The following is a 26879-nucleotide window of genomic DNA, read 5'->3' on the forward strand; positions in this document are numbered from 1 at the left end:
ACTTGTCTCCCTCATTGCAGGAAAAGAGAGCTCACAACAGGAGAGAGCGAGCCAGGACAGGAGGAGGGCCGCCCTCATTAGCCCAGCTCACCCCCTGGGAGGAAGGCGTCCCGGAGATTGTCGGGGCTGACATAGATGCGGGAATTGGGGGAGGAGAGACAGGTGCATCCCTGCAAGCTGGTGACAGAATAGTTTTCCATCTCTCTCATTGGCATTGCATGAGTCGCTGATAATGATTCTGAAGCTACATCATATGGACTTATGATCATCTGCAAAATGCAATGTGCATGTAACCTTGGCATCACATCTCTAACTTTTTCCTTGACTCCCCCACAGGACCATCGAGAGCCCCCGTCCCCAGTGTGCAGGAGGAAGAGCCTGAGATGCCAGACTCCTCAGAGGAATTTGCAACCTCTGAGGGCGCAGCGTCAGCAGAATTCAGCGCACCCAGCACCAGCGCAGACACTCACACCTCGGTGGGACTTTCAGGACATAAAGTAGAGTTGTCACCTGATGTATCACAGCTCACAAGCGAGCATCAGCAGATTGTGGAGACAGGGACAGCAGTGGAGAGTCCTCGTCGGATGGCGCAGGACTCTGCCAGCTCGGCTCAGCTGCATGTCGACCCTCTGCCTCTGGGTCCATCCATAAGATCAGAGGTGATGGAACTCCAGGCACAGATGCAGGAGTCTCTGGCAGGTTTTGTCTCTAGGGTCGCTGCGAGTGTGGAGCGAATGGAGGAGTCCATAGCGAACATGAGCAGAGCCTTTGTGGAGTCATTGGCACATGAACGCATCAACATGGAAAGGATGGCTACCTACGTGGAAATGATTGCTGCCTCTGTGGTAAGACTAGCTACGGTAGAGGAGAGGAGGGCTACGGCCACGGAGGAGGTTAGTCACCAGGGTATGGAAAACATGGTGAGTGTTCAGAATAGAATGACATCTCTTGAGGAGCGATGGGCATCTATTGAACAGAGAAACCAGACCTTCATGGAAGTCCTTCTGAGTAGGACTGCCATTGCAGATACGGGTCCCCATGGCCCCCCTGATGTGCAGCAAGGTGCACTCAAGCCACTTGCAGGCACTGAGGGGGACCTGACCCATGAGAGGGAGGTTGGTGGCAGCCCTCAAGGAAGTGGGGGCTCCTCTCCAAGCGCTCACACTTCCATGCCACTGCAGAGCCCTCGGTCAGAGCCCCGCTGGAGTCCACACCCAACTGAGGTAGACATCTCAACTCCTGCACAGCCGCAGGAGCAGCTGACTGCTGACGAGCCCTCACAGGCTCGCCATCCCAGAGGACGCCCGCCAAAGGTGTCGAGACAGGAGCAGCAGGAAAGTGAGCAAGGGGCCTCCACATCTGCTGAAGCCACAGGGGAACCATTATGTAGGAGCACGCGTAAGAGGAAAATAAAGCACAAATAGTCACAAGGGTAGTCACTTGGGTGAAATGTTGTGTATTCTGTAAAAATGCCATCAGTTGTTTGTTTTGCATAAAAATTCTGATGGCAACTTCTGCAGTTGTGGCGTGTGTCATTTTGCGAATGTGGCTGGAGGTCCTCTAATGCCAAGAAAGAAAGGAAAAAAAGGCCTCCCATGCTTCTGGTAGATGCCTCCGTTGAGGAAGTGCTGAGTGAGGGTGGTGAGAGGGGTTTCACAGGAGGTCACACTGGAGAAGTGTGTGAGGCTCCAACCTTCCACAGGTGTGGTTAAGCCTGGTAAAAGTTGCCCCAGGCCTGAAACAACAAAGTCCTGCCACCTGCAAATGATGACTGATCAAATATCCTCTTTAATGGTTGACCTGCAGCTGATAGTCAGCAAGCCAATAGTGTTCACGCCAGGTTTCACAGGCGTGATCCCCACCAGGCGAGTTTTACGTGGGAAAAGGGTTAAACAGGCAAGGACCTGTTAAAATGGGATTATAAAGGCCAATGATTGCTGTTTAAGGGCCCTAAAGACACGCCTGGGTTAAAATAGCTAGGTGTCGGGAACTAGGCGGGGGGTCCCGACCCCCAGGTTTTGTGATTTTAACCCCCCACATGCCTCAAAGCCAGCCTGACGGCTGAGATAAAATCGAGCCCTTAGACACTTAACAGTCACCAAGCCACAAACACTAAAAATTCTGAGGTAAAATGCCAGTGGGGTTCCTCCTGCTCTCTTGCCATAATTTTAGCCTAAGATCAGTAGAAATCCTGGAGAAACGGTGTAACCAGCCCCTTCTACCGTTTCTCTGGGGCGTCAACCAAAGTCGCAGGCGGAGATCGGGAGTTCCTCTGCAGAAAATCTATCTCTCTGTTTCCTCGAACGTTAACTTTCCATCAGTAGGAAATTCAACCATCCAATGGGCCATTACTTCAAATTTACCTCCCTAACAAATTGAAGGTACCATAAATTAAACAAGAGCAGTACAAGGGACAGGGGGAATTTTAACCCCAAAAAACGGGTGAGTTGGGGTCGGATGGGAGGTTAAGGAGTTAAAAATCTGAATCCCAACCCCAACCCGCCCACGGAGGTGGGCCAGAGACGGGCAGCCAACCCGCTCCCAGGAGGTGGGCCGGGGACAGGCAGCCAACCCGCTCCCAGGAGGTGGGCCGGAGACGGGCAGCCAACCCGCTCCCAGGAGGTGGGCCGGGGGCGGGCAGCCAACCCGCTCCCAGGGGGTGGGCCGGGGATGGGCAGCCAACCTGCTCCCAGGGGGTGGGCAGCCAACCTGCTCCCAGGAGGTGGGCCGGGGATGGGCAGCCAACCTGCTCCCAGGAGGTGGGCCAGGGATGGGCAGCCAACCCGCTCCCAGAGGGTGGGCAGCCAACCTGCTCCCAGGAGGTGGGCCGGGGATGGGCAGCCAACCCACTCCCAGGGGATGGGCCGGGGGCGGGCAGCCAACCCGCTCCCAGGATGCGGGCCGGGGGCGGGCAGCCAACCCGCTCCCAGGGGGTGGGCAGCCAACCTGCTCCCAGGAGGTGGACCGGGGACAGGCAGCCAACCTGCTCCCAGGAGGTGAGCCGGGGATGGGCAGCCAACCCGCTCCCAGGGGGTGGGCAGCCAACCTGCTCCCAGGAGGTGGGCCGGGGATGGGCAGCCAACCTGCTCCCAGGGGATGGGCTGGGGGCGGCAGCCAACCTGCTCCCAGGAGGTGGGCCGGAGACGGGCAGCCAACCCGCTCCCAGGAGGTGGGCTGGAGACGGGCAGCCAACCTGCTCCCAGGAGGTGGGCCGGGGATGGGCAGCCAACCCGCTCCCAGGGGATGGGCCGGGGGCGGGCAGCCAATCCGCTCCCAGGGGGTGGGCTGGGGATGGGCAGCCAACCCGCTCCCAGGAGGTGGGCCGGGGGCGGGTAGCCAACCCGCTCCCAGGAGGTGGGCCGGGGGCGGGCAGCCAACCCGCTCCCAGGAGGTGGGCCGGGGACGGGCAGCCAACCCGCTCCCAGGAGGTGGGTTTGGACTTTAAATATTATATTGAGGCCCCGTGCCTCATGGTGATCCACAATTTTCAATTTAACTTTGACTGGTCGGATTTCCAAGGCCACGGGGAACCTGCCAGTTAAAGGAAGGCAAGGACTGCTGGATCCAAGAGGTAAGTGCCTTTCCACATACCTGCTGGATCCAGTGCCCTGCCTCGCCAACCCTTCGCAATCGGACATCACCCACCCACCCCCCCCGACCTTTCAGATCTCCCGCCGAGGTCTCCGATCCCCAGCCCCCAGACCCCGATCCCACATCCGGCCTTCCAACCTCCGACCTCCGCCCTCCGGCCCCCAATCCCCCTCCGGCTTTCCGACCACCCCTCTCCAGCCCCCAACCACCCTCCGGCCTTCCAACCTCCCTCCTCCAGTCCATGATCACCTTCCAACCTCCCCCCTCCAGCCCCCGATCCCTCTCCGGTCTCCAATCCCATCCCCCCCACGATCCCTCCCTCCATCCTCTCTGCGGCCTGGTGGTGCATACCTACCCGCCTGCCAACCAGCTAGCCTCTCAATCTGGCTGGCTGCGAGTGGAAATCAGTGATCTGAAATGCTAATCAGGCCCTCCCGTTAAATTCAGCAGTGCCTGCGGGAACCCTGTTCTCCCAGGATTCCTGACCGCTTTCCGGCACCCACCCCCCGGCCTTGCTCCCTGCCTGCCTCCAAATTAAAATTCTGGCCAAAGGTTCAGACTATTAAAAAGGTAAATTTAGGACTGATGTCAAAAATGTTGTGTATGTACCTTTAAGAGAGAACTGTTTTACAGCTCCTGTATACTGTAGTACCGGTAGTGACCACACCTGTATATAAAGCCGGAGCAGGCTTCTGTACTTCAGTCTTGAGACTACTCTACTCCAGTAAATACCTGTTGATTGTTAAGTTACAGCATCCGTGTAGTTCTTGGGGAAACATCCTATTTAAAGAATCATGGATCTAACAGTGGCGACGAGTGTCGATTCGAATCTACCTGCAACTCTGCATTTCCCTTCAAGGATTCGCTCCGGGAGGGCAGTGGAAGAAAGTCGAGGCCAGAAACACGGGCGTCGACCACGAGCAACCGCCCAGTCATCCGGCAGAGAGTGAACATCGCAGGGGAGGCTGTGGAGAGCCAGGCTTGGTTCCCCAGCCACGACGATCAGCAACAGACTGACGACAGGTACAGCGCAGACCCTTCCCAGACAGCGGCGGCTGGAGCCGACCGACGGCAGAGAAAAAGCCGAGCAGCGTCGACGGGGTAAGATAGAGGGTGAAGCGCACAGGGCGTAGCCGGGGGTTGAAAACCGAGTGGCGTCGAGGAAAAACAAAACGGAGAGAGAGAGGGTAAAGCAGCAGCCGGGTTCAGGACCGAGCGGCGGAAACGGGAAAGGCGCACAGAAAAAAAAAACGCGCAGAGCACAGCCAGGGCTCAAGGGCTGAACAGTGTCCACGGGGAGAAGAAGGGAGAGCGCGGGAGATGCCATTGAGCCGCGGAGAAGAAGGAAGAGCGCGGGAGACGCCATTTTTAGAAGCCGCAGCGGAGAAGAAGGGCGAGCGCGGGAAGAAAGGAAAGCGTGGGAGACGCCATTTTGTGCCAGTGGAGAAGAAAGGAAAGCGCGGGAGACGCCATTTTTGACAGTTAAATCACACCCAGGGATGCCGAAGAGTCGCAGTATCTCTACGTTCGACAATAAAGTTGAAGATTGGGCGACATATATGGAACGTATTGAGGTGTACTGCAGGGCGAATGAAGTGCCAGATGCTAGGAAAGCACTGGTTTTGTTAAATTCCATGGGTGCAAAAACTTATGGGTTACTGCGAAATCTAATAACCCCAGAGAAGCCTGTGAATAAGAATTTCGAAAGCATAGTAGAAATCCTACAGGACCACTTAAACCCCACACCGCTGCTGATAGCAGAACGATTTAAGTTCCATAAAAGGAACCAACACAAAGACAAAAGCAATGCTGAGTACTTAACGGAACTGCGCAAGCTACCGAAACACTGCCAGTTTGGAGTGGGACTAGCAGATACGTTAAGGGACAAGTTTGTGTGTGGGCTTCAAAGTGAAGGAACCCAGAAACGGCTTCTATCAGAAAAGGATCTTAGGCTGGACAAGGCTTTCAGTATGGCAGTATCACACGAAGCACCCGCAAGGGGCGCTGCAGAGATACAACGGAAACCGCAAGAATATGGCACCAATGAAATGTCCTATGGAACAGGGAAGTGTTATCGCTGCGGCAGAACATCACATGACCAGAAGGATTGTTGGTTCAAGGACCAAGTGTGCAGACAGTGTGGAAAAGCAGAACACATAGCAAGAGTCTGCAGGTCTGGGAAGAAAACCAACAGCAAGAAATCTCCACAGGAGAAGTACAGAAAGGTACACAAGGTGATGGACAGTAGTTCAGACGAACAGAAAAGTGACACAGACCCCGGAAGCAAGGAGCTGGGTTGTCTGAAACTACATAAGGTAACCAAAATGGAGGATCACCAGGCTATCTGGGTTACAATCAAGATAGACGGAGTCCAAGTGAAAATGGAATTGGACACAGGATCAGCCCTAACAGTCATAAACCAAAGGGACTACAAGCGGCTATTTTCACATATACCCTTGAAAGCTACAGAGATTGTCTTGAAGACGTACACGGGGCAAAAAGTCTACCCCAAAGGAAAAATAAGGGTGAAAGTGATATACAAAGGCCAGGAAATACCTAAAATGGACTTATATGTATTGCCAGATGGAGGACCACCACTGCTAGGACGTGAATGGATCCGGAAGATACAATTAGATTGGCATTCCATACAGGCACTGAAGGTTGAGGCCAAAAAGGATGACGACGTCATACCTGGACGACTGTCAAAAATGCTAACTGATGCAAAAGAAGTGTTCCAGGAGGGACTCGGAACACTAAAAGGCATAACAGCAATGATTAAAATAGAGGAAAATGCAAGCCCAAAGTTTCTTAAGGCCAGACCAGTGCCTTATGCGATCAGACCAGCCGTCGAAGCAGAGCTGGAAGGGTTGGAACATTCAGGAGTACTGTCCAAAGTAGACTGGAGCGAGTGGGCTACACCCATCGTTCCTGTAATGAAGAGGTCATTGAGTAATACGCCTGGGGAACCAAAGAAGGTCCGCATCTGTGGGGATTTTAAGGTGACAGTGAACCCAGTCCTTCACACGGTACAATATCCGCTTCCACGAATTGAGGATATTTTCGCCTCGCTATCTGGAGGTAAACGCTTCACCAAAATTGATCTAGCTCAGGCGTACTTGCAAATGGAGGTAGAAGAAGCCTCAAAACAATACCTCATGATCAACACTCATAAAGGTCTCTATCAATACAACTGGCTGGTGTTCGGGGTAGCATCGGCTCCGGCTATTTGGCAAAGGGCGATGGATCAAGTCCTGCCAGGGATTCCAGGGACCCAGTGTTATTTGGACGACATCCTGGTCACGGGCAAAAATGACAGTGATCACCTCGCCAACTTGGAGAAGGTGCTCACCAGATTAAAGGAATATGGGCTACGAGCTAATCGCCACAAGTGCGAGTTTTTCCAGAAGCAGATCTCGTATTGTGGCCACGTCATCGATGAAGAGGGGTTACATAAGTCCCTTGAAAAGATTGAGGCAGTAGTCAAGGCTCCAGCACCGGAAAATGTGTCACAACTGAGGTCGTTCCTCGGGCTGGTAAACTACTACCATAAGTTCTTAGCAAATTTGTCCACGGTATTACACCCACTGAACACCCTACTGCAAACAGGGGTGCCATGGAAGTGGAATGACGAACGTAGACGAGCTTTCCAGAAGTGTAAAGAATTGATCACATCAAAAGAGGTGTTGGCCCATTTCAACCCAGCACTACCAATTCGTTTGGCATGTGATGCATCACCCTATGGTATTGGAGCGGTGCTGTCGCACAAATTCCCAGACGGGTTGGAGAGGCCAGTAGCCTTTGCGTCTCGGTCACTAACCTCAGCCGAGCGCAACTACGCCAGATTGACAGGGAGGCCCTCAGCCTAGTATGGGGAGTAAATAATTTCAACCACTATCTGCATGGGCAGAAGTTCACCTTGCTGACTGACCACCAACCACTTGTCTCCATCTTTAATCCTAAGAAGGGCGTTCCAGTGATGACTGCACAACGGTTACAAAGATGGTCCCTGTTTCTAGGGATGAATCAATATGAAATAGAATATAAAGGCACAAAACAGCATGGAAACGCTGATGGGCTATCTAGCCTGCCACTGCCTACTGTGGAGGAAGCACCAGCAGTGGACCCTATCGAGATATTTTATTCGTCAATAATTGAACGATTGCCAGTAACGAACGCGGATATAGAGAAGGAGACCCGCAATGATCCGACACTGTCTCGGGTATATGATTTGACGGTGAGGGGATGGCCAACACATGGCAACTCACTGTTGCCAGCATTCTCATCCAGAAGAGAACAGCTGTCAGTATGCCAGGGGACAGTGATGTGTGGATCCCGAGTGGTGATTCCGCCCAAGTTAAGGGAGAGAGTGCTAAATGAGCTTCATGAAGGTCATCTGGGAGGGGTGAAAATGAAAAGCCTTGCTAGGGCTTATGTGTGGTGGCCGGGGATCGAGCAACAAATCGAGGACCTAAGCAAGAGCTGCTCAGGATGCCAGAAGGTCCAAAATGCACCACCACATGCCCGTCTACACCCATGGGAGTGGCCCTCCTCTCCATGGCAACGGGTGCATATTGATTTTGCTGGTCCATTCATGGACTCAATGTTCTTAATAGCAGTGGATGCTCACTCGAAATGGCCTGCGGTGATAAAAATGTCCTCAACCACTACAGAGAAAACGATTGCAGTCCTACGGACCATATTTGCCAGGAACGGCTTGCCAGAGCAGATTTGCTCTGATAATGGACCACAGTTTGTGTCCGAAGAGTTTTGAAAATTTATGAGAAGGAATGGGGTAAGGCATTACACATCCACCCCGTATCATCCAGCCACAAATGGATTGGCTGAAAGGTTCGTACAAACCTTTAAAAAGGCGATAAAGGCCATGTGCGACGATGACATTCCACTACAGCATAAGGTGGACAATTTCCTATTAGCCTACAGAAATGCGACACATGCAGTTACCAACCAGACCCCGGCCATGATGTTCTTTAACCGAAGGTTGAGATCTCGTCTGGATTTGCTCAGACCCAATGTGCGAAGAAATGTTGAGGATAAACAATTCCAGCACATCAATGAGAAGCCGACAAGGAGCTTCAATGTAGGACAACCAGTCTTGGCCCGTGACTACCGAACAGAGAAATGGCAACCCGGAACGATATGCACAAGGCAGGGGCCATTATTGTACACAGTGGATGTCGGGGAGAACATTGTGAGACGCCACGTCGATCAGATCTTAGCGTCACAGGAACGAGTCAACTCCATGTCTCGAGTACCTGGGGATGAACCCGACATACCGGTAGCATCTACCTCCGAACCAGTAGCAGTGGAAACCGATGAACTAACCGACGAAAAGGGGCCAGAATCGCCTCTGCACCAAGAACAAGAACCTCAGGAAAGGCACTATCCCAAAAGGATCAGGAAGCCGCCCCAAAGACTGAATCTATAAATGGACTATTTTCAGTTAATGTTGCATGTTAAAAATGTTAATTGTTAAATGAATGTTATGGTACTGTTAATCTAAAAGGGGAGGAATTGTTGTGTATGTACCTTTAAGAGAGAACTGTTTTACAGCTCCTGTGTACTGTAGTACCGGCAATGACCACACCTGTATATAAAGCCGGAGCAGGCTTCTGTACTTCAGTCTTGAGACTACTCTACTCCAGTAAATACCTGTTGATTGTTAAGTTACAGCATCCGTGTAGTTCTTGGGGAAACATCCTATTTAAAGAATCATGGATCTAACAAAAAAGTTCTTCACAAAAAGCGTGGGCCATACATGAAATGGACTCCAGGATAGGACATTGGATGCAAAAGCTATGAAATAATTTAAGAGCCAACTGAATGCTGCAGGGGTGGGCGGACTTTAGATTGTTTCTGGCTGGGTGAGCTAAGATGGGTTGAACGGCCTTCCTCAACATAATTATTTTGTAATATGATTTACGTAAATAAATATGGCTTTTAATATTCTTGTAATAAAGGTAAGAGAATGATGCGAAACAGAAAGGCCTCAAAGGAGACCATAGTGACAATTTCCATGTCCCTACCATCCTGCTTGAGGTTAATGGGACCAAAATCGCATGGCTGACTCTCGCCCATACTGATTTTGGTGCAGACCTCAATCTAAGCTGCCACAACTTCCACCAGAAACAGGCAAGAGACTTGTGATATGTGCTAACTACATTAAATGTTGCCTAAAGCTCAAAACTGATGCTTCCTTTCACTCCCGATGCTTTCACGCCTCCCCTTTAAGGGTTGGTGCAAGCTCTTCAAAATCGGCCACCCCGCTAGAATTCCTGGCCTCCAGATCAGCCGCCTATAGGGAGCTCAGTGAATTAATGTAAATGAAGCCTAGCCACGAAAAGGTTCTGATGCTGGCTCCTTCAGACTGATACAGGGCAGGCCCCACTCACCATCCATCTGATGTGCGCTGAAACTGAATGTCGCCCCCACCCCCATTTTTCACGGAGACTGATTTGTTGATTTAGTGAGGCAGCGCTTCAAATTCAAAAATGTATTTCTTGGGGCAAGAAATCCCTTTATAGGAGAACCTTCCCATTCTGGTAAATTGTATTGTTTGTTGTTTTCTTTTTAAATGTACTTAGAACCATAGGGGGAGAAATTCGGTTGCTTTGCGCCTCCTGTTAGCACCCTAAGAGGCCACTAACGGGGCACAAAACAACTAGCACCCGGGCGCGGCGCCACCAACGCCTCCCGCAAAATTCAGCGGGAGGTTAGCGGCGGCGGTAACCGTTAGCGCCCCGCAGCGCTGCACCGCCGGCGATGACATCATCGCCGTGCACAGCGCCCTGTTCGCGCCCCGGCCATGATTTTCGGTAGCGCCCCCTGACTTACCGCCGGACGCTACGTCCAACGGGGTTAGGGGAGCCTACCTGCGGCCGGGGCGGCGCTAATTAAAGGCGAGGTGCCGGGTGGCCATTTTTGTTGTTGGCTGCCTGCCAGCACCTGCCCTCCCCAGACACCTTAGCAAACACCCGCCCCCCCCACTGCCCGCGCGGAGTGTCGGCTGCGCTCCATGAGCCCGGCACTTCTCTTGAGTGCCGGGTGACGTAATAAAACTCACTACGCACTTGGTTTGAGCATAAAGCAAGGCTTTAATCAACTTGTTTCAGAACATGGAGGTCTAGTTGTACTTCACTAGTTCCTTGTCTTACAAAATGTCCCTGAAAAGCTGGGCCCATGCCCGAGTATTTATACTCCTTGGGCGGTGCCACCAGCTGGCCGTCCAGCACTATTTCATGAGTAGTTTCTTGATGAATGATGAGATTTATAACACCGGGCTCTTTTGCCGGCTCTCCGATCCCCAGTGGCCCAGCTGGGCCCCGAGTCACGCTGCGCAAGGCCCCTCCCCTTTAAGAAGTGGAGGAAGGCCTGCAATACCATGGCGCGACGTGCCACAGTGGCACGTAGCGCCGTGATATTCCCTCGCAGTGGCCCAAGAGGGAGGCTTCCCTCTTGGGGCGCTACCGATGAATTTTGGCCGCGGGGGCGCTAATTTTTTTGGGGCGCTAAAAAGGCGAAGTTAGTGCCCCAAAGGGGGCGCGACTCAATTTTTCCCCCATAATGTTTTACAGCACAGAAGGAAGCCTTTCGGTTTGTGTCTGTGTCAGTTCTTTACTGGTGTCCCCGCTCTCCCTGTGGTCCTGCATCTTTCTCTGCTTCAAATACTTTTCCACTTTCCCTTTTAAAGATGTAATGCTCTCAGCCTGTGGCAAAGCATTCCTTGCTCCAACAACACTCAGTGTAAAAATACTGGCAGTTAAAAAAATCATAACAACATTAACAAAATCTTCTAAAATCAGCTTGCCAATAATATTCAAAAATGTTCTGTGAATCCTAATGGACAATGTTATATGCCTGTGATCTCTAACGCTGCTTGAAGAAAATAAATTAATGATTTATTCTCTCTCTTCTGGAACAGTCTAAATGTAATACCTTACAGCTGATGAATAGTCCAAAGTCAATTAAATAAAATATCCACACATCACTCCAATCCCACAATATGTGGTTGACTCTCACTCTGAAATGGCCTAGCAGTCTACTAAGTTGTAAAACAGTTGCAGCAGAACAGAATTCTAAGAGAAATATCAAGCAGACCTACCAGCAATGACCTGGGTATCAAATCAGGACAAGACTAAGTTAATCTTAGCCCAGTTGATCCTGCAAAGTCCTCCTTGGGCTGGTGCCCAAGTTGGAGAACCGTCCCACAGACTAGTCAAGCAACAGCCTGCCATTGTGTATCACCACCTTCATGCTAAGTGGAACAGACTAAAGATAAATCTAGCAGCCCAAAACTGGGCATCCATGAGGCGCTGTAGGCCATTAACAACAGCAGAATTGTATATAGCCACAATCTGTAACCTTATGGCTTAGTGAAGCTACTGCAAAGAGCTACCTGCATGCTAAACACCAAAAGCAGCAGGCTATCGCCTGAACAAAGCAGTCCCACAACTAACAGATCAGAACAAAACTTAGAAGCCCTTTCACAATCAGTTGAGAATGGTGGTAGGACAATCAGGCAGCTGACAAGGGGAGGAGGTGCCAAGAACCTCTCTGTCTTCAACAATGGTGGAAGCCAGCAGATGAGTGCAGGAGACAAGGCTGATGTGTTTGCAAGTATCTGCAACCATAAGTTCCAAGTGGATGATCTCGTTCAGCCTCCTCTCGATGCCCCCATCAGTAGATGCCAAATCAGTTCACTCTGCATGACTTTAAAAAATGGCTGTGTACACTGGGCACCGTGATGGCTATGGACTCTGAATATTTCTGGCTGTAGTGCTGATGACATTCACACCAGAGCTAGCTACTCCCCACCCCTTCGCCATGGCCAAGCTATTCTAGTGCAGCATTAACACTGGTATCTACCTAATAATGTGGGAAATTGCCCAGGTTATTGTTGAGTCTGTGTGTCCCAGTTATGCTTAGGATCAATCGCTGGACACAGACAACAAGAATAACTTTTAACAGGTCTTTACTATTCGGAGGTCAGGGCTGAACTGCCCAGCTATTCCCTACACAACACTTATATACCGGTGTGGTCACCACCGGTATTACAGTATACAGCAGCCAAGAGAAAGTAGTACATCTCTTAAGGTAGTTCTCTTAAGGTGGAACAGGTTACATACACCACAATCCTCCCTTTTTAGCTTAACAGTTATATCCCCATTTAACATAACATAATAACATATATATATATATATACAACTTCATGCAAAACAGTTCAAAGATTCAGTCTCTGAGGAGGCCTCCTGATTCGAGTTGGAATACGCCTTTCAGGGGTCTCTGATTCTCGTTGCTGGGGTGACTCATCTAGTTGGTCTCTTATGGATTGGACATCATCATCAGGTACATTCACTTCTGAGGTAGATGCTTCAGGTTCACTAACTTCTTCCACGGTTGTCTCTGCCGTAACCATGGGTTCGACCCTTGTTCTCGATTCTACCAGTTGGTCAGCATGACGCCGTATTACATTTTCACCAATATCTACCGTGTACATCAGGGGTCCTTGTCTGGCCCGAATTGTTCCAGATTGCCATTTCTCATTTTTATAGTCCCGGGCTAACACTGGTTGTCCTATTTCAAAACTCCGAGTGGTCTTGTTATTTATATGCTGGAACTGTTTGTTTTCAACTTCCCTCCGCACATTTGGTTTTAACAAGTCCAACCTGGACCGCAACCTCCTGTTATAGAACATCATGGCAGGACTTTGGTTTGTCACTGCATGAGTGGTGTTTCGATATGGCAGTAGGAATTTGTCCACCTTGTGTTGTAGTGGAATCTGATCTTCGCTCATGGCCTTTATTGCTTTTTTGAACGTTTGTACAAATCTCTCGGTCAACCCGTTTGTAGCCGGATGATATGGGGCAGAGGTATAATGTTTCACCCCATTCTTCTTCATGAATTTCTGGAATTCTTCTGACACGAACTGCGGTCCGTTGTCTGAACATATTTGTTCTGGCAATCCATTTCTTGCAAATATCGTTCTTAGCACCGCGATCGTCTTTTCCGAGGTAGTGGTAGTCATCTTAATCACTTCTGGCCATTTAGAATGTGCGTCCACCGCAATTAAAAACATGGAGTCCATGAATGGACCAGCAAAGTCAATATGTACACATTGCCATGGGGTTGAAGGCCATTCCCATGGATGCAGCGGTGCAATCAGAGGTGCATTTTGCACTTTTTGGCACCCTGAGCAGCTTTTCGTCAGACCCTCTATCTGTTGGTCGATACCCGGCCACCACACATAAGCCCTAGCAAGGCTTTTCATCTTGACTCCCCCCAGATGACCTTCATGCAGTTCCTTTAGAACTCTCTCTCTTAACTTAGGAGGAATAATCACCCTTGTTCCATACATCAATGTTCCTTGACAGACGGACAGCTGTTCTCGTCTTGCTGAGAATGCCGGTAACAGTGGATCACCATGTGCTGGCCATCCCTTCACTGTCACTTCGTAGACCCGGGACAGTGTCGGGTCATTCCTGGTTTCTCTTTCAATACTTGCATTGGTGACTGGTAAACATTCGATGATGGTCGAGTGAAATAACTCAACAGGGTCAACCGTCGGTGCCTCCTCCTCTGTAGGTAGTGGCAGGCGCGACAGCCCATCAGCATTACCATGCTGCTTTGTACCTTTGAATTCAATCTGATATTGATGTGCCCCTAGGAAAAGGGACCATCTCTGGAGTCTCTGTGCTGTCATCACTGAAACACCCTTCTTAGGGTTAAAAATGGATACCAACGGCTGGTGGTCTGTCAGAAGCGTAAACTTTTGGCCCTGCAGGTAATGATTAAACTTCTTTACTCCCCACACAAGGCTGAGAGCCTCCCTATCTATCTGAGCATAGTTGCGCTCCGCGGAGGTCAATGATCTGGATGCGAACGCGACTGGCCTCTCCAGGCCATTTGGCAACTTGTGTGAGAGTACTGCCCCAATACCATATGGAGAAGCATCACAAGCCAAACGAATAGGCAGCGTTGGGTTGAAGTGAGGGGAGGCACGGTGGCATAGTGGTTAGCACTGTTGCCTCACAGCGCCAGGGACCCGGGTTCAAATCTGGCCTCGGGCGACTGTCTGTGTGGAGTTTGCACATTCTCCCTGTGTCTGCGTGGGTTTCCTCCGGGTGCTCCGGTTTCCTCCCACAGTCCAAAGATGTGCAGGTTAGGTTGATTTGGCTATGATAAATTGACCCTTAGTGTTAGGGGATTAAATACGTGGGGTTACAGGGATAGGGTGGGATATGTGTCGGTGCAGGCTTGATGGGCCGAAATGGCCTCTATCTGCACTGTAGATTCTGCGATTCTGTGAACACTTCCTCTGAGGTGATCAATGCCTTGCTTTTGCGAAAGGCCCTCTTACAGTCCTCGCTCCACTTCCATGGTACTCCCTTCTGCAAAAGAGCATTCAGCGGGTGCAGCACCGTGGATAAATTTGGCAGAAACTTATGGTAATAGTTAATCAACCCTAGGAACGACCTCAACTGGGATACATTATCCGGAGCGGGAGCCTTCACAACAGCTTCGATCTTGTCAGGAGACTTATGAAGCCCCTCCTTGTCAATGACATGACCACAGTACGAGATCCGCTTCTGAAAGAACTCACATTTCTGGCGATTAACTCGAAGTCCATATTCTTTCAATCTGGTGAGCACCAGTTCCAAATTTGCAAGGTGTTCCTCGTCATCATCTCCTGTAATCAGAATATCGTCCAGGTAACATTGTGTGCCTGTAATTCCCTGTAATACCTGCTCCATGGCCCTCTGCCAAATTGCTGGAGCCGATGCCACTCCAAAAACCAGTCTATTATACCGGTACAAGCCTCTATGTGTGTTGATCGTGAGATACTGGCGTGACTCTTCCTCAACTTCCATCTGTAAGTACGCCTGCGCCAGGTCTATCTTGGTGAAGTGTTTCCCGCCAGACAACGAAGCGAAGATATCCTCAATCCGCGGAAGCGGATACTGCACCGTGTGAAGCACCGGATTAACAGTGATCTTGAAATCTCCACAGATGCGAACCTTCCCCAGTTCCCCCGGCTTGTTACTCGATGAACGCTTCATGACGGGAACAATGGGCGTAGCCCACTCACTCCAGTCTACCTTAGACAGTACTCCTGAACATTCTAGCCCTTCCAGCTCAGCTTCCACAGCAGGTCGTATCGCATAAGGTACCGGTCTGGCTTTGAAAAATTTCAGGTTTGCATGTTCTTCAACCTTGATGTTTGCCGTAATTCCTCTCAGTGTTCCCAGTCCCTGTTGGAACACCTCTTTAGCATCGTCCAATATTCTGGACAATCGTTTAGGTTTGACATCTTTTTTACCGGAATCTACCGTTAGTGCTTTTAAGGAATGCCAGTCCATATTTATTTTCCTAATCCACTCCCGTCCCAGTAGTGGTGGACCTCCCTCAGGTAGCACATATAAGTCCATTCCTCGGCTTTCTTTGCCCTTGTGGACCACCTTTACCTCTATCTTCCCGATGGGGTATACTCTTTGCCCCGTGTATGTTTTCAATACAATCTCCGTATCCCGTAGGGGAATATGTGGGAATAACCTTTTGTAATCTTGCTTATTCATGACCGTCAATGCCGATCCAGTGTCCAATTCCATCTTCACTTGGACTCCTGCTATCTGAAGTGTGACCCAAATTGTTTGGAGGTCTGCTTCCTTACCAACATTGTGTACTCTTAGACTACCCAGTTCATTACTGCTGGAGTCTGAATCTGACTTCTGTTCGTTCGAACTGTTCTCTGTCACCTTGTGTACCTTTCTGTACTTTTCCTGCGGTGACATTTTGTTGCTGGTCTTCTTTCCTGACCGGCATACTTTAGCTATGTGACCAAGCCTGCCACATTTTCTGCATTCCTGATTTTTGAACCAGCACTGGTTCTGATCATGCGTTGTCTTTCCACAACGATAACATTTTACTGTACCCAAGACCATTTGATTGGTGCTGAGTTCCGGTGACCATAGCTGCATTTCCACCGTGCCTCTCGCTGCGGCTTCTTGCGATGCTGCAATAGTGACAGCTTTATCAAGCGTAAGATCATTCTCCTCAAGCAGTCGCTTTTGTGTTCCTTCTTTTAACAATCCACACACAAATTTATCTCTCAGCGCATCTGCTAGTCCTGTTCCAAACTGACAGTACTTCGATAGCTTACGCAGTTCAATTAAAAATTCAGCGTTGCTTTCGTCTTTCAGCTGCGTTCTTCTGTAAAATTTAAATCGTTCCGCTATCATCAGCGGCGTGGGGTTTAAATGATTTTTCAGGACAGTAACAATATTCACGAAAGTCTGATCCGCCGGTTTATTTGGTGATAGAAGGTGCTTCAATAGCCCGTATGTCTTCGCACCCATTGAGCTTAATAAGGTTAGTGCTTTCTCATCATCTGGTACCTTATTTGCTTTACAATAAACTTCCATGCGTTCTACATACGTGGTCCAATCTTCGATATCGCTATCAAAGGTATTAATGTTCCCATGTTTAGGCATCCTTGCAAGTTTTTAAATTTTTCTTTTTCTCAAAATGGCGGCTTCCCGCGCTTGTCTTCTTCCCCCGCCTACTAAAATGGCGGCTTCCCGCGCTTGGTGGTCTTTCCCGCGCTCGTCTTCTTCCCCCGCCGACTACAATGGCGGATTCCTGCGTTTGCCTTCTTCCCCCGCTGGCTGCAATGGCGATTGCCGTGCTGCTGCCGTTCTCGCCTCCCCAGCGGTTCTCAATTCCCCGACGCTGCTTTGCCTCGCAGCCCCGCTTGCAGCCTGGTCCTTTACACCGGCTGCGTTTGAGTTCTCCGCGGCTCTCGTGCCTTAAGCTGCCCCAGTCGCTGCGCCTCTCGGCCTCGATTGCAGCCCGGCCCTTTTTACCGGCCGTGGTCGAGTTCTCCGCCCTTATTCCTCCGTTTTCCCTCCCCTACTCCACAGCCAACGCAGCCGACTTTCTGCTCGTGTCGCTGATCGACTTACCCACCACCGTGGTAGAAGGGATGATCACTGCCTGTCGCTGATGGAGGGCTTTGTGGTCAGAATTTTTCTTTTTAACCCGGGTTCTCGATGCCTCCCGTGCGATGGTGCTCAGCAGGATGATGAGGGCGGATGCCTCTTCTCGACGCCCGTTCTGAGGACGAAGCTGCCTTGGATGTAAAACTGCCGCAGGGTAAGATCGGACTCGTCGCCACTGTTGAGTCTGTGTGTCCCAGTTATGCTTGGGATCAATCACTGGACACAGACAACAAGAATAACTTTTAACAGGTCTTTACTATTCGGAGGTCAGGGCTGAACTTCCCAGCAAATCCCTACACAACACTTATATACCGGTGTGGTCACCACCGGTATTACAGTATACAGCAGCCAAGAGAAAGTAGTACATCTCTTAAGGTCGTTCTCTTAAGGTGGAACAGGTTACATACACCACAGTTATGTCCTATCCATAAAAAGTAGGACAATTTTAACCCAGCTAATTACTGTCTTATCAGCATCCTTCCAATCATCAGTAAAATGATAGAAGGAGTCAACAACAGAGCTATTAAACAACACTTACTCACTGATACCCTGCTCAGCAACACTCAGTTCAGGTTCCACCAGAACCACAGGAATCCAAACATCATCACAACCTTGATCCAAGCATGAGAACAAGAGCTAAATGCCAAAGGGAGGAGAAAGTAACTGCTGTTGACATCAATGCAGTATTTGGCCAAAACTATAACCAAGAAGCCCTGGCGAAACTGAGGTCAATGGGAGTCAAACGGGAAAACCCTCAGTGGCTGGAGTCATCTCTGACAAAAGGAAAATGGTCATAGTTGTTGGAAGCCAATCATCACAGCCCCAGACATCGCTGCAGGAGTTCCTAACTCCTGGAGTGAAGCATAGGAGGCAAACATAGAGTTTGTCAGACATACCCAAATAACTGTGGCATTGCCTGTACACCTGCTTACTTGGATAGGAATGGGTCCACTCGACCCACCTCTAATGCAGATACACCTGACTCCGCTCAGGCCCATGGAACTGCTTCTCATCCTGTAGTTCTCTAAGGCCATGAGGAACACCCATCGTATGCAACAGGGACTGTTTCCAGTCTGAAAACAATTGTCAAAAAAATTGGCCGCATATATTGACACCACTATTCCTGGCCAGAATGGAGATGATTGGGTAATTCCGCCGTCAATCAGGCCTGGAGACCGCACTGCAGTAAGTGACTGGGATTGATTTTACGCACATAATTTGTATTATGTAACTATCCTCCACTCACTGCATTTTGCTGGAGAAATCGCTGTGCTTTTATCAGGAGAAGTTGCTCCAATTTTGGTCATGAGATGGGTCTAGGCAGAGTAGATAGAGAGAAACTGTTCCCATTGGTGTAAGGGTCGAGAGCCAGAGACACAGATTTAAGGTGATTGGCAAAAGAACCAAAGGCGACATGAGGAAAAACTTTTTTACACAGTGAGTGGTTAGGATCTGGAATGCATTGCCTGAAAGGGTGGTGGAGGTAGACTCAATCATGGCTTTCAAAAGGGAATTGGATAAGTACCTGAAGGAAAACAAATTGCAGGGCTACGGGGAAAGGGCGGGGGAGTGGGACTAGCTGAAGTGCTCTTGCAAGAGAGCCAGCACGGGCTCGACGGACCAAATGGCCTCCTTCTGTGCTGTAACCATTCTATGATTCTACGATTCTATGTTAGCTGCAGTTCATAGAGACTCTTTTTAAATAGACTCTGTAAATAGACTTTGTTTGCTTTGCTGTTTGCTTTGTTTGCTGTAATACACACTAGAAATTCAGTTGGGTGCGCCAGCCGTTAGCGCCTTAGGAGGAGTAGATCTCGAGAGCTAGGCGCTTAGCGCCCGGACACAGCGCGATCTGTGCCTCGCCCCAACTTCAGTACACATTTAGCGCCGGCGCAAAGTCTTAGCACGCGCCCTGCTGCGCGCGCAGATCATGACGTCATTTACTAGTGCAACGCCCTTTGTGCGCCCCAAACCGGAACTTCACTCGCGCCGGCCCATTGTGCGCCGGGCGGCCCTAACGACTGTGAAGTGGAACGGTACACAGCCAAGCCGGGCCGCGGGGAGCGCTAATTAAAGGGCACTTACCCTGCACTATAAAGGGCCGCCATTTTGCAGCATTCACTCTTGTGCAACGGTTTTTTGGACAGAGACCAAGGAGGAGAGCTTACTGGTTTGGACCAACACTAGGACAGGTATTTTTGGCTCAGGCCAGAGCTTAGCAATTATCTTTGCCTTCATTGAGAGCTCAGTGTTTGCCAGCATATAATGGGGGCTGCATTGGGTGGCAACGCTGACTTTCAGCCTTATGCCAGAAGGGCTTACAGACGCCATGAGAGAGTGGCAGCCCTGGCTAGACGCAGAGGGGGCAACAGGCATCGCCAACTGAGGCCTTACCCACCCAGGGTATACCGCCAGCAGACCTCCTATCTGACCATGTCTGCCGCGATGTGTGTTAGGAGACTGCGATTCAGAAGGGAGGTGGTTGCAGACATCTGCCGGCTGCTTCAGAGAGATCTGCAGCCACAGCTGATGCGCAGGACGTCTCTGTCGGTGGCAGTGAAGGTGACGGTGGCTCTCAACTTCTATGCCACCGGCTCCTTCCAATCCGCTACTGGGGACATCGCTAACATCTCCCAGTTCGCCATGCATTGCTGCATCCGCCAGGTGACCGAAGCCCTTTTCACAAGGAGACATCAATTCATCTCCTTCCCCATGACCCTGGACAAGCAGCAGCAGCGTGCAGTGGGATTTGCAAGAATAGCGGGCTTCCCCATGGTGCAGGGCGCCATTGACTGCACGCATGTGGCTTTGCGGGCACCTCTTGAGCATGCCGAGGATTACCGCAACCGGAAGGGCTACCATTCCCTCAATGTACAGCTGGTGTGTGACCACAGGCAGCGCATCCTAGCTGTCAATGCCCGCTTTCCAGGCAGCAGCCACGATGCCTTTATCCTGCGACAGACAACTGTGGCTGACATGTTCCAGGCACAGCCTCCCCCAAGAGGATGGCTTATCGGGGACAAAGGCTATCCTTTGTGTACCTGGCTCATGACCCCGCTCCACGCGCCCACGACCCCTGCTGAAGAGGCATACAACGAGAGCCATCAAGCGACTAGGAACATCATAGAACAAACAATCGGCGTCCTCAAACAACGGTTCCGCTGTCTCGATCGCTCCGGGGGAGCCCTCCAGTATTCGCAGGATCGAGTCTCCCAATTCGTCGTCGTTTGCTGCATGCTGCACAACCTGGCTATCCGCAGGACTCAGGCACTGCCACCTCACGTTGGACCACCACCTCAGGAAGAGGAGCAGGAGGAGCATGAGGAGGAGGAGGACGAGGAGTACCAGCCCAGGAGGGAGGCACAAGGTCCAAGGGCCGCCCGTCGGCGGCTTATTGAACGTCACTTCTAGGCCCCCTGTCAGGGAATGGCTTGTGCCAATGAAAGAACATGATTGTAGCCGCTCCGCAAGCCCTCAGCCGGTTAAGGCAACAAACACTTCAAAGATCAAACATGGACAATGTTAATAAATAAAATGCTTTATTGTTCAAACTCAGGTCCCTTCCCACATGAATACCAAAAACAGACGAAACCCCCAAAAAACACTCAAACACATTACTCGCTCCCACAACCTGGAGAGGATTAACAAAATAGTGCAACTAAAATGGGCAGCACGGTGGCATAGTGGTTAGCACTGTTGCCTCACAGCGCCAGAGACCCGGGTTCAAATCCGGCCTGGGGCGACTGTCTGTGTGGAGTTTGCACATTCTCCCCGTGTTTGCGTGGGTTTTCTCCGGGTGCTCCGGTTTCCTCCCACAGTCCAAAGATGTGCGGGTTAGGTTGATTGGCTATGATAAATTGACCCTTAGTGTTAGGGGGATTAAATACGTGGGGTTACAGGGATAGGGTGGGATATGTGTTGGTGTAGGGGTTACGGGGATCGGGTGGGATATGTGTCGGGCAGGCTCGATGGGCCGAAATGGCCTCTATCTGCACTGTGGGGTTTCTGTGATTCTGTGAAAATGGCCGTCATTCTCGGCCTTCGTAAAAAACAAACATCAGATCATCAGCCTTCAAAAAACAAACATCCAATTCTCGGCCTCAAGAAACAAACACAACTGGCCACACATTCGACTATTTGGCCCGCTAGGGCGATGCCTTGGCCATCTTTGTGTGGCCCCTGCCCGCCCTGCTGCTCCTCCTCAAAGTAAGGCCATTGGCTGCTGCAAGGCTGGGGGCAGGCTCCTGAGGGGCACATGTCGTGACGGCAGATGCCCTTGGGGGTCGGCCTAGTCGAGGTCTGGCCGTCGAGCGGGCGGCTGTTGAATGCTGCAGCTGTGGCTGGCCAGCATCAGTCGCTGCAGCAGCTCCTGGCAGCTCCACTGGGGGAGTGGCAGTGGCGGCTGGAGGAATGGGGGCAAGCTGGCGGATGGCAGGCGCTCGCTGGTCGCCTGAGACACTGGCACTCGCCCGGGCCAGCACTGCAGCATGTGCACCAATCTGCCGAGGGACAGACCGCTGTGCTGCTGCAGTGCGCCGGGTGCCCTGGCGATGCCTGGCTGACACAGCGAGTGTGGCAGCAGTGAGTGCCCGTGTTGACCTGTTCACTGACCGCATCAGAGCAGCCAGTGACTGGGCGACACCACTGATCACCTGGCCAGTCGCTGCCAGAGCTGCCCCGAATTCCGCCCGACTCACTGCCAGAGCTGCCCCGAATTCCGCCCGACTCGCTGCCTGATCTGCCCGGAATTCCGCCCGACTGGTGGCCTCTGAGGGCCCGAACTCGGTCACACTCCGAGAGAGGAACTCGATGGCCTCAGGCAACCGTGCCACTGCCGCCATGAGCTCCGTGTGCCGGCGCTCCGAGTCCGCGGACAAGTCCTCGAGGCGTTCCATCTCCTCGGCGAAGACCATCTCCGGACTGGAGGCCGGACTCTCCCTCTGGGGAGAAGGCCGCCGAGCTGGCCGACCCTTCCTGCGTTGCTGGACGCCGCTGGGCCCAGCAATTGGACTCCCCTCCGACGCATCCCCCCTCTGGGGAGAAGGCCGCCGAGCTTCCACCCCCCTCCGGCCTTTCTGCAGGCCGCAGGTCCCATGAGCTCCCCTCCCCTTCGACACTTCCGCCACGCTCCCCTCCAGGGAAGACGTGTCCCCTACATTGGCCTGGGTGGCCGCGGCTGAGGGTTCCCCTGATGGGCTGCCTTCCTCTTGCTCCTCCTCCTGCTCCTCTTCTGAGGGGCTGTCACTGGCAAGTTCAGGGACCTCCTCCTCACCATCTGAAAGCAGGAAGGCACAAGAGTAGCTTTAGAGTGAGGAGAGGGCGTCAGCAAGGGATGCATGAGTGGTGGCATTCAGCACATTGGTCGGACAGTGGCAAAGGATGTAGATCTGATGCGCAAGTGGGACGAGAGAGGTCCAAAAGGTGATGTCCTTAACATTGCTGGCCAGAACAGGGTCGGCATCTCCACATGCAACGGGCCCAATCACCCGGCCACCCATGATGCACTCCACGCAATGTTGCAGCTCAGTGAGTGGCTGGATATGGGGTCGGCCTCCCCCAGTCGCAGTCCGGCTCTTCCTATTGTTCGCCAGCTTGGCCTGCAAGAGAAAGGACAGCCTCTAAGTACAGTGTGTTGCCCTGATCTTGTGTGCACTGCCTCCCATGGTGGAATAGCCTGGCCAGTGTGTCGCCCTGATCTTGTGTGCACTGCCTCCCATGGTGGAATAGTTTGGCCAGTGTGTTAAGTGCAGAATGTGCAATTGATGTTCATGCCTGTCCCATCGCTGCTGGATGAGGGCTGGCCATTAGGGCTTTCAGGTCCCTTTGCCCATAATGTGAGGTGCACATGCAAGGATGAGGAGGTCACTGGAAAGGGTACTCACCCTGACAATGCGAGTGAGGTCATTAAACTTTTTGCGGCATTGGACACCGCTCCTGGGGACCTCGCTGTTGGCTGACAGCTTGCTGGCGACATGCCTCCAGGCTCTCCTGTAGACGCGGAACGGCGCCTTCTTGCCATTGTCCGGGTATAAAACATGGCGCCTCTTCTCCACAGCACCAACCAGCACACTCAGATCACGCTCTGAGAAGCGCTGCGCACGTTCACGGGCCTTCTGCATGGCTTCAGGCGCTATTTGGGTCCAGCAGCAGTGTTCAGGCCTAGCTGGAGGGCTCCACTATCCAGGGCGTGGCAGCAGACACAGTTGACCCTTCCCCCTTAAGAGCTGGCCGGCGCCAGGGTGTCTGCTGTCAATCACGAGATGGCCGCACCTGCGCTGCGCCCAGCCTCGGCGCTATCGATCAGCACCTCCAGCTTAGCACCCAAAGAGAGGCGTCCAGCACCAGTTTTAGCGCTCGAGCGAACTCTTAGGGCGAAGCTAATGAATATCGGAGAAGTGGCCTCGATTTGGCGGCGGGCACAAACTTTAGCGGCCGCCCTACTTTACCGCCCCAAAAGTGGCTACAATGAATTTCTAGGCCACTGTTTGCTAAGTCCTGCGCTGCCTCCCACTCATTGACTGACACAGTGGTGTCAATAGACACTCTGATTTTATATAGGCTTACAGTAATGACATTGCATTATGGGTGAACTCATTGGATAGCACAGGAGAGGGTAGCCTCCCCTTTATTTGGCATATTGTTGTGAACTCTAATGAGGCCCGCACGCTGTAGCAGCATGAGCCTCCTGAACACCTCAGCATTGCCCAGTCGGAAATCACTGGGAAGTGCACTCCTGCCACATTTACAGCTCTCCCACTCCTCCCCAAATTTTCTGCTCTTGATATGCAAATACATTACCAATACATTGGAGCAGGAAATCTACCCATATTCCTTCTCCCCCCAAAACCTAAGCTGGTTCTCCATGATTCCCAGGTACATGTGTAAATCCAATAGGCTCACTTATATTTGTCATCGTAGCTGACCCTGAATGGTATCGCAATGCCTAAATTAGCTAAATTGAAAGCTTACTACATTGAATATTGGTGTGTTTTTAAATATTACAAAAGGTTGAATAAGGTCATGTGTACTCTTTAACTAAATAAAAAATAATTTAAAAGGACCGCATTTTAAGGGTAATTCAGAAGATCACAGATTTCTATATATAAATGCAACTAAAATAGAATAAAGGAAAAATCTGAGTCAAGCTTTAAATTTAAGCATGCACAGTCTATCCTTTCAATAACAGTATGTATTGGCAAGAGGATGTTTTTATAAATAGTTTGATGAAACTATTACCATATAATTTCTTTATTCTGAAACATGTTTCACAACGCAATTATAGTAAATGTGGTGACTGGTAATTTAAAGCACAAATACATAAGAAAGAATTCTAAACTTTGTTCATCATCTTAAATCACATTGCTTGTACTGTACATTGTTAAATGAATGGTGCTATTTCAAAGCACTTCCGTATACCCATTTTACAGTATTTTATATAACAGCACTTACAATTAACAGCAAAAGCAATAAAATGATACTGATTTACTAGGTTGGCTTTTATAGGTTATAAATCAACAATGCATTTTTATAACTCAATACCTTCCAAATCTGTTGTAAACATAAGAAAACTACATACCTTGTTGTTTTTGAATCTTTAGTGGTGTTCTTACAGTCATATTCCCAAATACCTATGGCTGAATATTCCTTGGAGAACCATAAAACAAGTTTTAAGACTTACATAAAACATGTTGAAACAATAAGCAAGGTATGGCTGTACTTACTATAATAGAAAATATGTAAAGCCATGGAACTAAACATATTCATCAAGTATGCACATTTTACATGCTTCATTCTTTCTTAGGAGCATTTTACTACACGGAGCACTTGTATCTTGCAACTCTGTCACCATACATTTAAAGATGGCTTTGCTAAATAGATTAAGAAATGTCAGGCTTGTACCTCAGCCAGTCATGACTGAGAAAATCTTAAAATCCATGTAATCCAGTAATCTCAAAACCTTGAATTCTCATTGGCTACAGTATGTCTGTTTTTCTGCTTACTCAAAATAGAAAGATAACGTGCAGTGTAATCTGTACTGGGGATTATTTCAGTTCTATTGTTGTTGAAATATTATGTTGTAAGAATGATAGTGGTCTGTACAGGAAACTCTCGTTTAAACGGCACCTAAATATCCAGAATTCTCTATTAACCGGCAAAATTCATACTCCGAAAACAACACCTCAATAACCAGAAGTGTTGCCGAGTCCGAGTTAGTCAGTGGGGGTAGTTCTCCAAACTGCCACTACTCGGCTTCTTGGCGCTGTCGGAGGTCCGAACACCTCAATGATGAACCAGCTGACTTGGAATAAGTGCACAGTCAACTATTGTCTGTATGCAGTTGTTTACTGTATAAGTTTTGTTTTACTGTTAAGTAATTAAAGAGTTATGGATTACCCTCAACTGGCAAGCATCTTCCACCATCCATTTAACACAACATTCTGTGGGTGAGTACCCAATATACTGCACATTTCTTGATTTTTTAATTTTTGTTTGTTAAAAATAGCCTCGGTAGATAACCCTCTCCGTCATCCGGAATTTTTAATCAACCGGCACCATCCCGGTCCCGTCGGTGCCGGATACCAAAGAGCTTCCTGTATATCAGTTGTCCAATTACATGCAAGAACAAAACTACCATTACAGCATATTTGCTAACATATCTGCAACTGTGCATTTTTGTATAAACAATTTCTAGAAATAGAACTGGCAAATTAAAGTTTTATATGCAGTAAAATGCCATCAGATTCATTCTTTTAGTAGATCTATCTGTGACATAGAATTAAGTTGGCCTGGTATATGTTGTTACTGTGCTACACATCTAAAAGGAAATGGATTATGCATCACCCTTCCCCCTCTGAATGCTGCTTTCAATATCTGGACCTGCCTCCCCAACAGGTGGACAAGCACAAGCCAGTAGTTTTGTGGAGTCAGGAGTGTATTAATGCACCTCCTGGCACCACAAAATAAATAAAAAAGGTTTGGGGCCTTTCCTGCGGAGAGGCTACCCGTGGTCCCTTTAAGGACCGCTGATATGGGTACTCACCGCCTGGTACAAATGGGCAAGACTCCATGCAGGCTCTACCCACTTGTACATCAAAATTGCAAATGGGGCCCTGCAGAGGCGTAGGAATCCAATTTATATAATTAAACAGCCTCCCGCCCAAACAGGTGAGCACATTGATTGCCCATTTACAGGGTCACCTAAATATTGCACCAGGCAGGCCTTGGGCCTCCAAGGGGTAGCCAAGCACACACGTTCTGCACTCCCAATCCCACCCC

General features: G+C 50.2%; 1 protein-coding gene across 1 annotated transcript in view; it reads right to left on the bottom strand.

The window, feature by feature from the left end:
- Positions 1-26671, bottom strand: part of LOC147109296 (protein ELYS-like) — a 67027-nt gene extending 40356 nt beyond the window's left edge. Inside the window, exons 1-2 of the mRNA XM_086004184.1 lie at positions 26644-26671; positions 25180-25276 (exon numbers count right to left, since the gene is read on the bottom strand). Coding sequence (XP_085860310.1) covers positions 25180-25276; positions 26644-26671 — 125 coding nt within the window. The remainder of the gene's footprint in view (positions 1-25179; positions 25277-26643) is intronic.
- Positions 26672-26879: the final 208 nt, after the last annotated feature.

The sequence above is a fragment of the Somniosus microcephalus genome, chromosome 12 (genome assembly GCF_052327205.1).
Source record: "Somniosus microcephalus isolate GS21.2 chromosome 12, FLI_Smic_1.0, whole genome shotgun sequence".
NCBI lineage: Eukaryota > Metazoa > Chordata > Chondrichthyes > Squaliformes > Somniosidae > Somniosus > Somniosus microcephalus.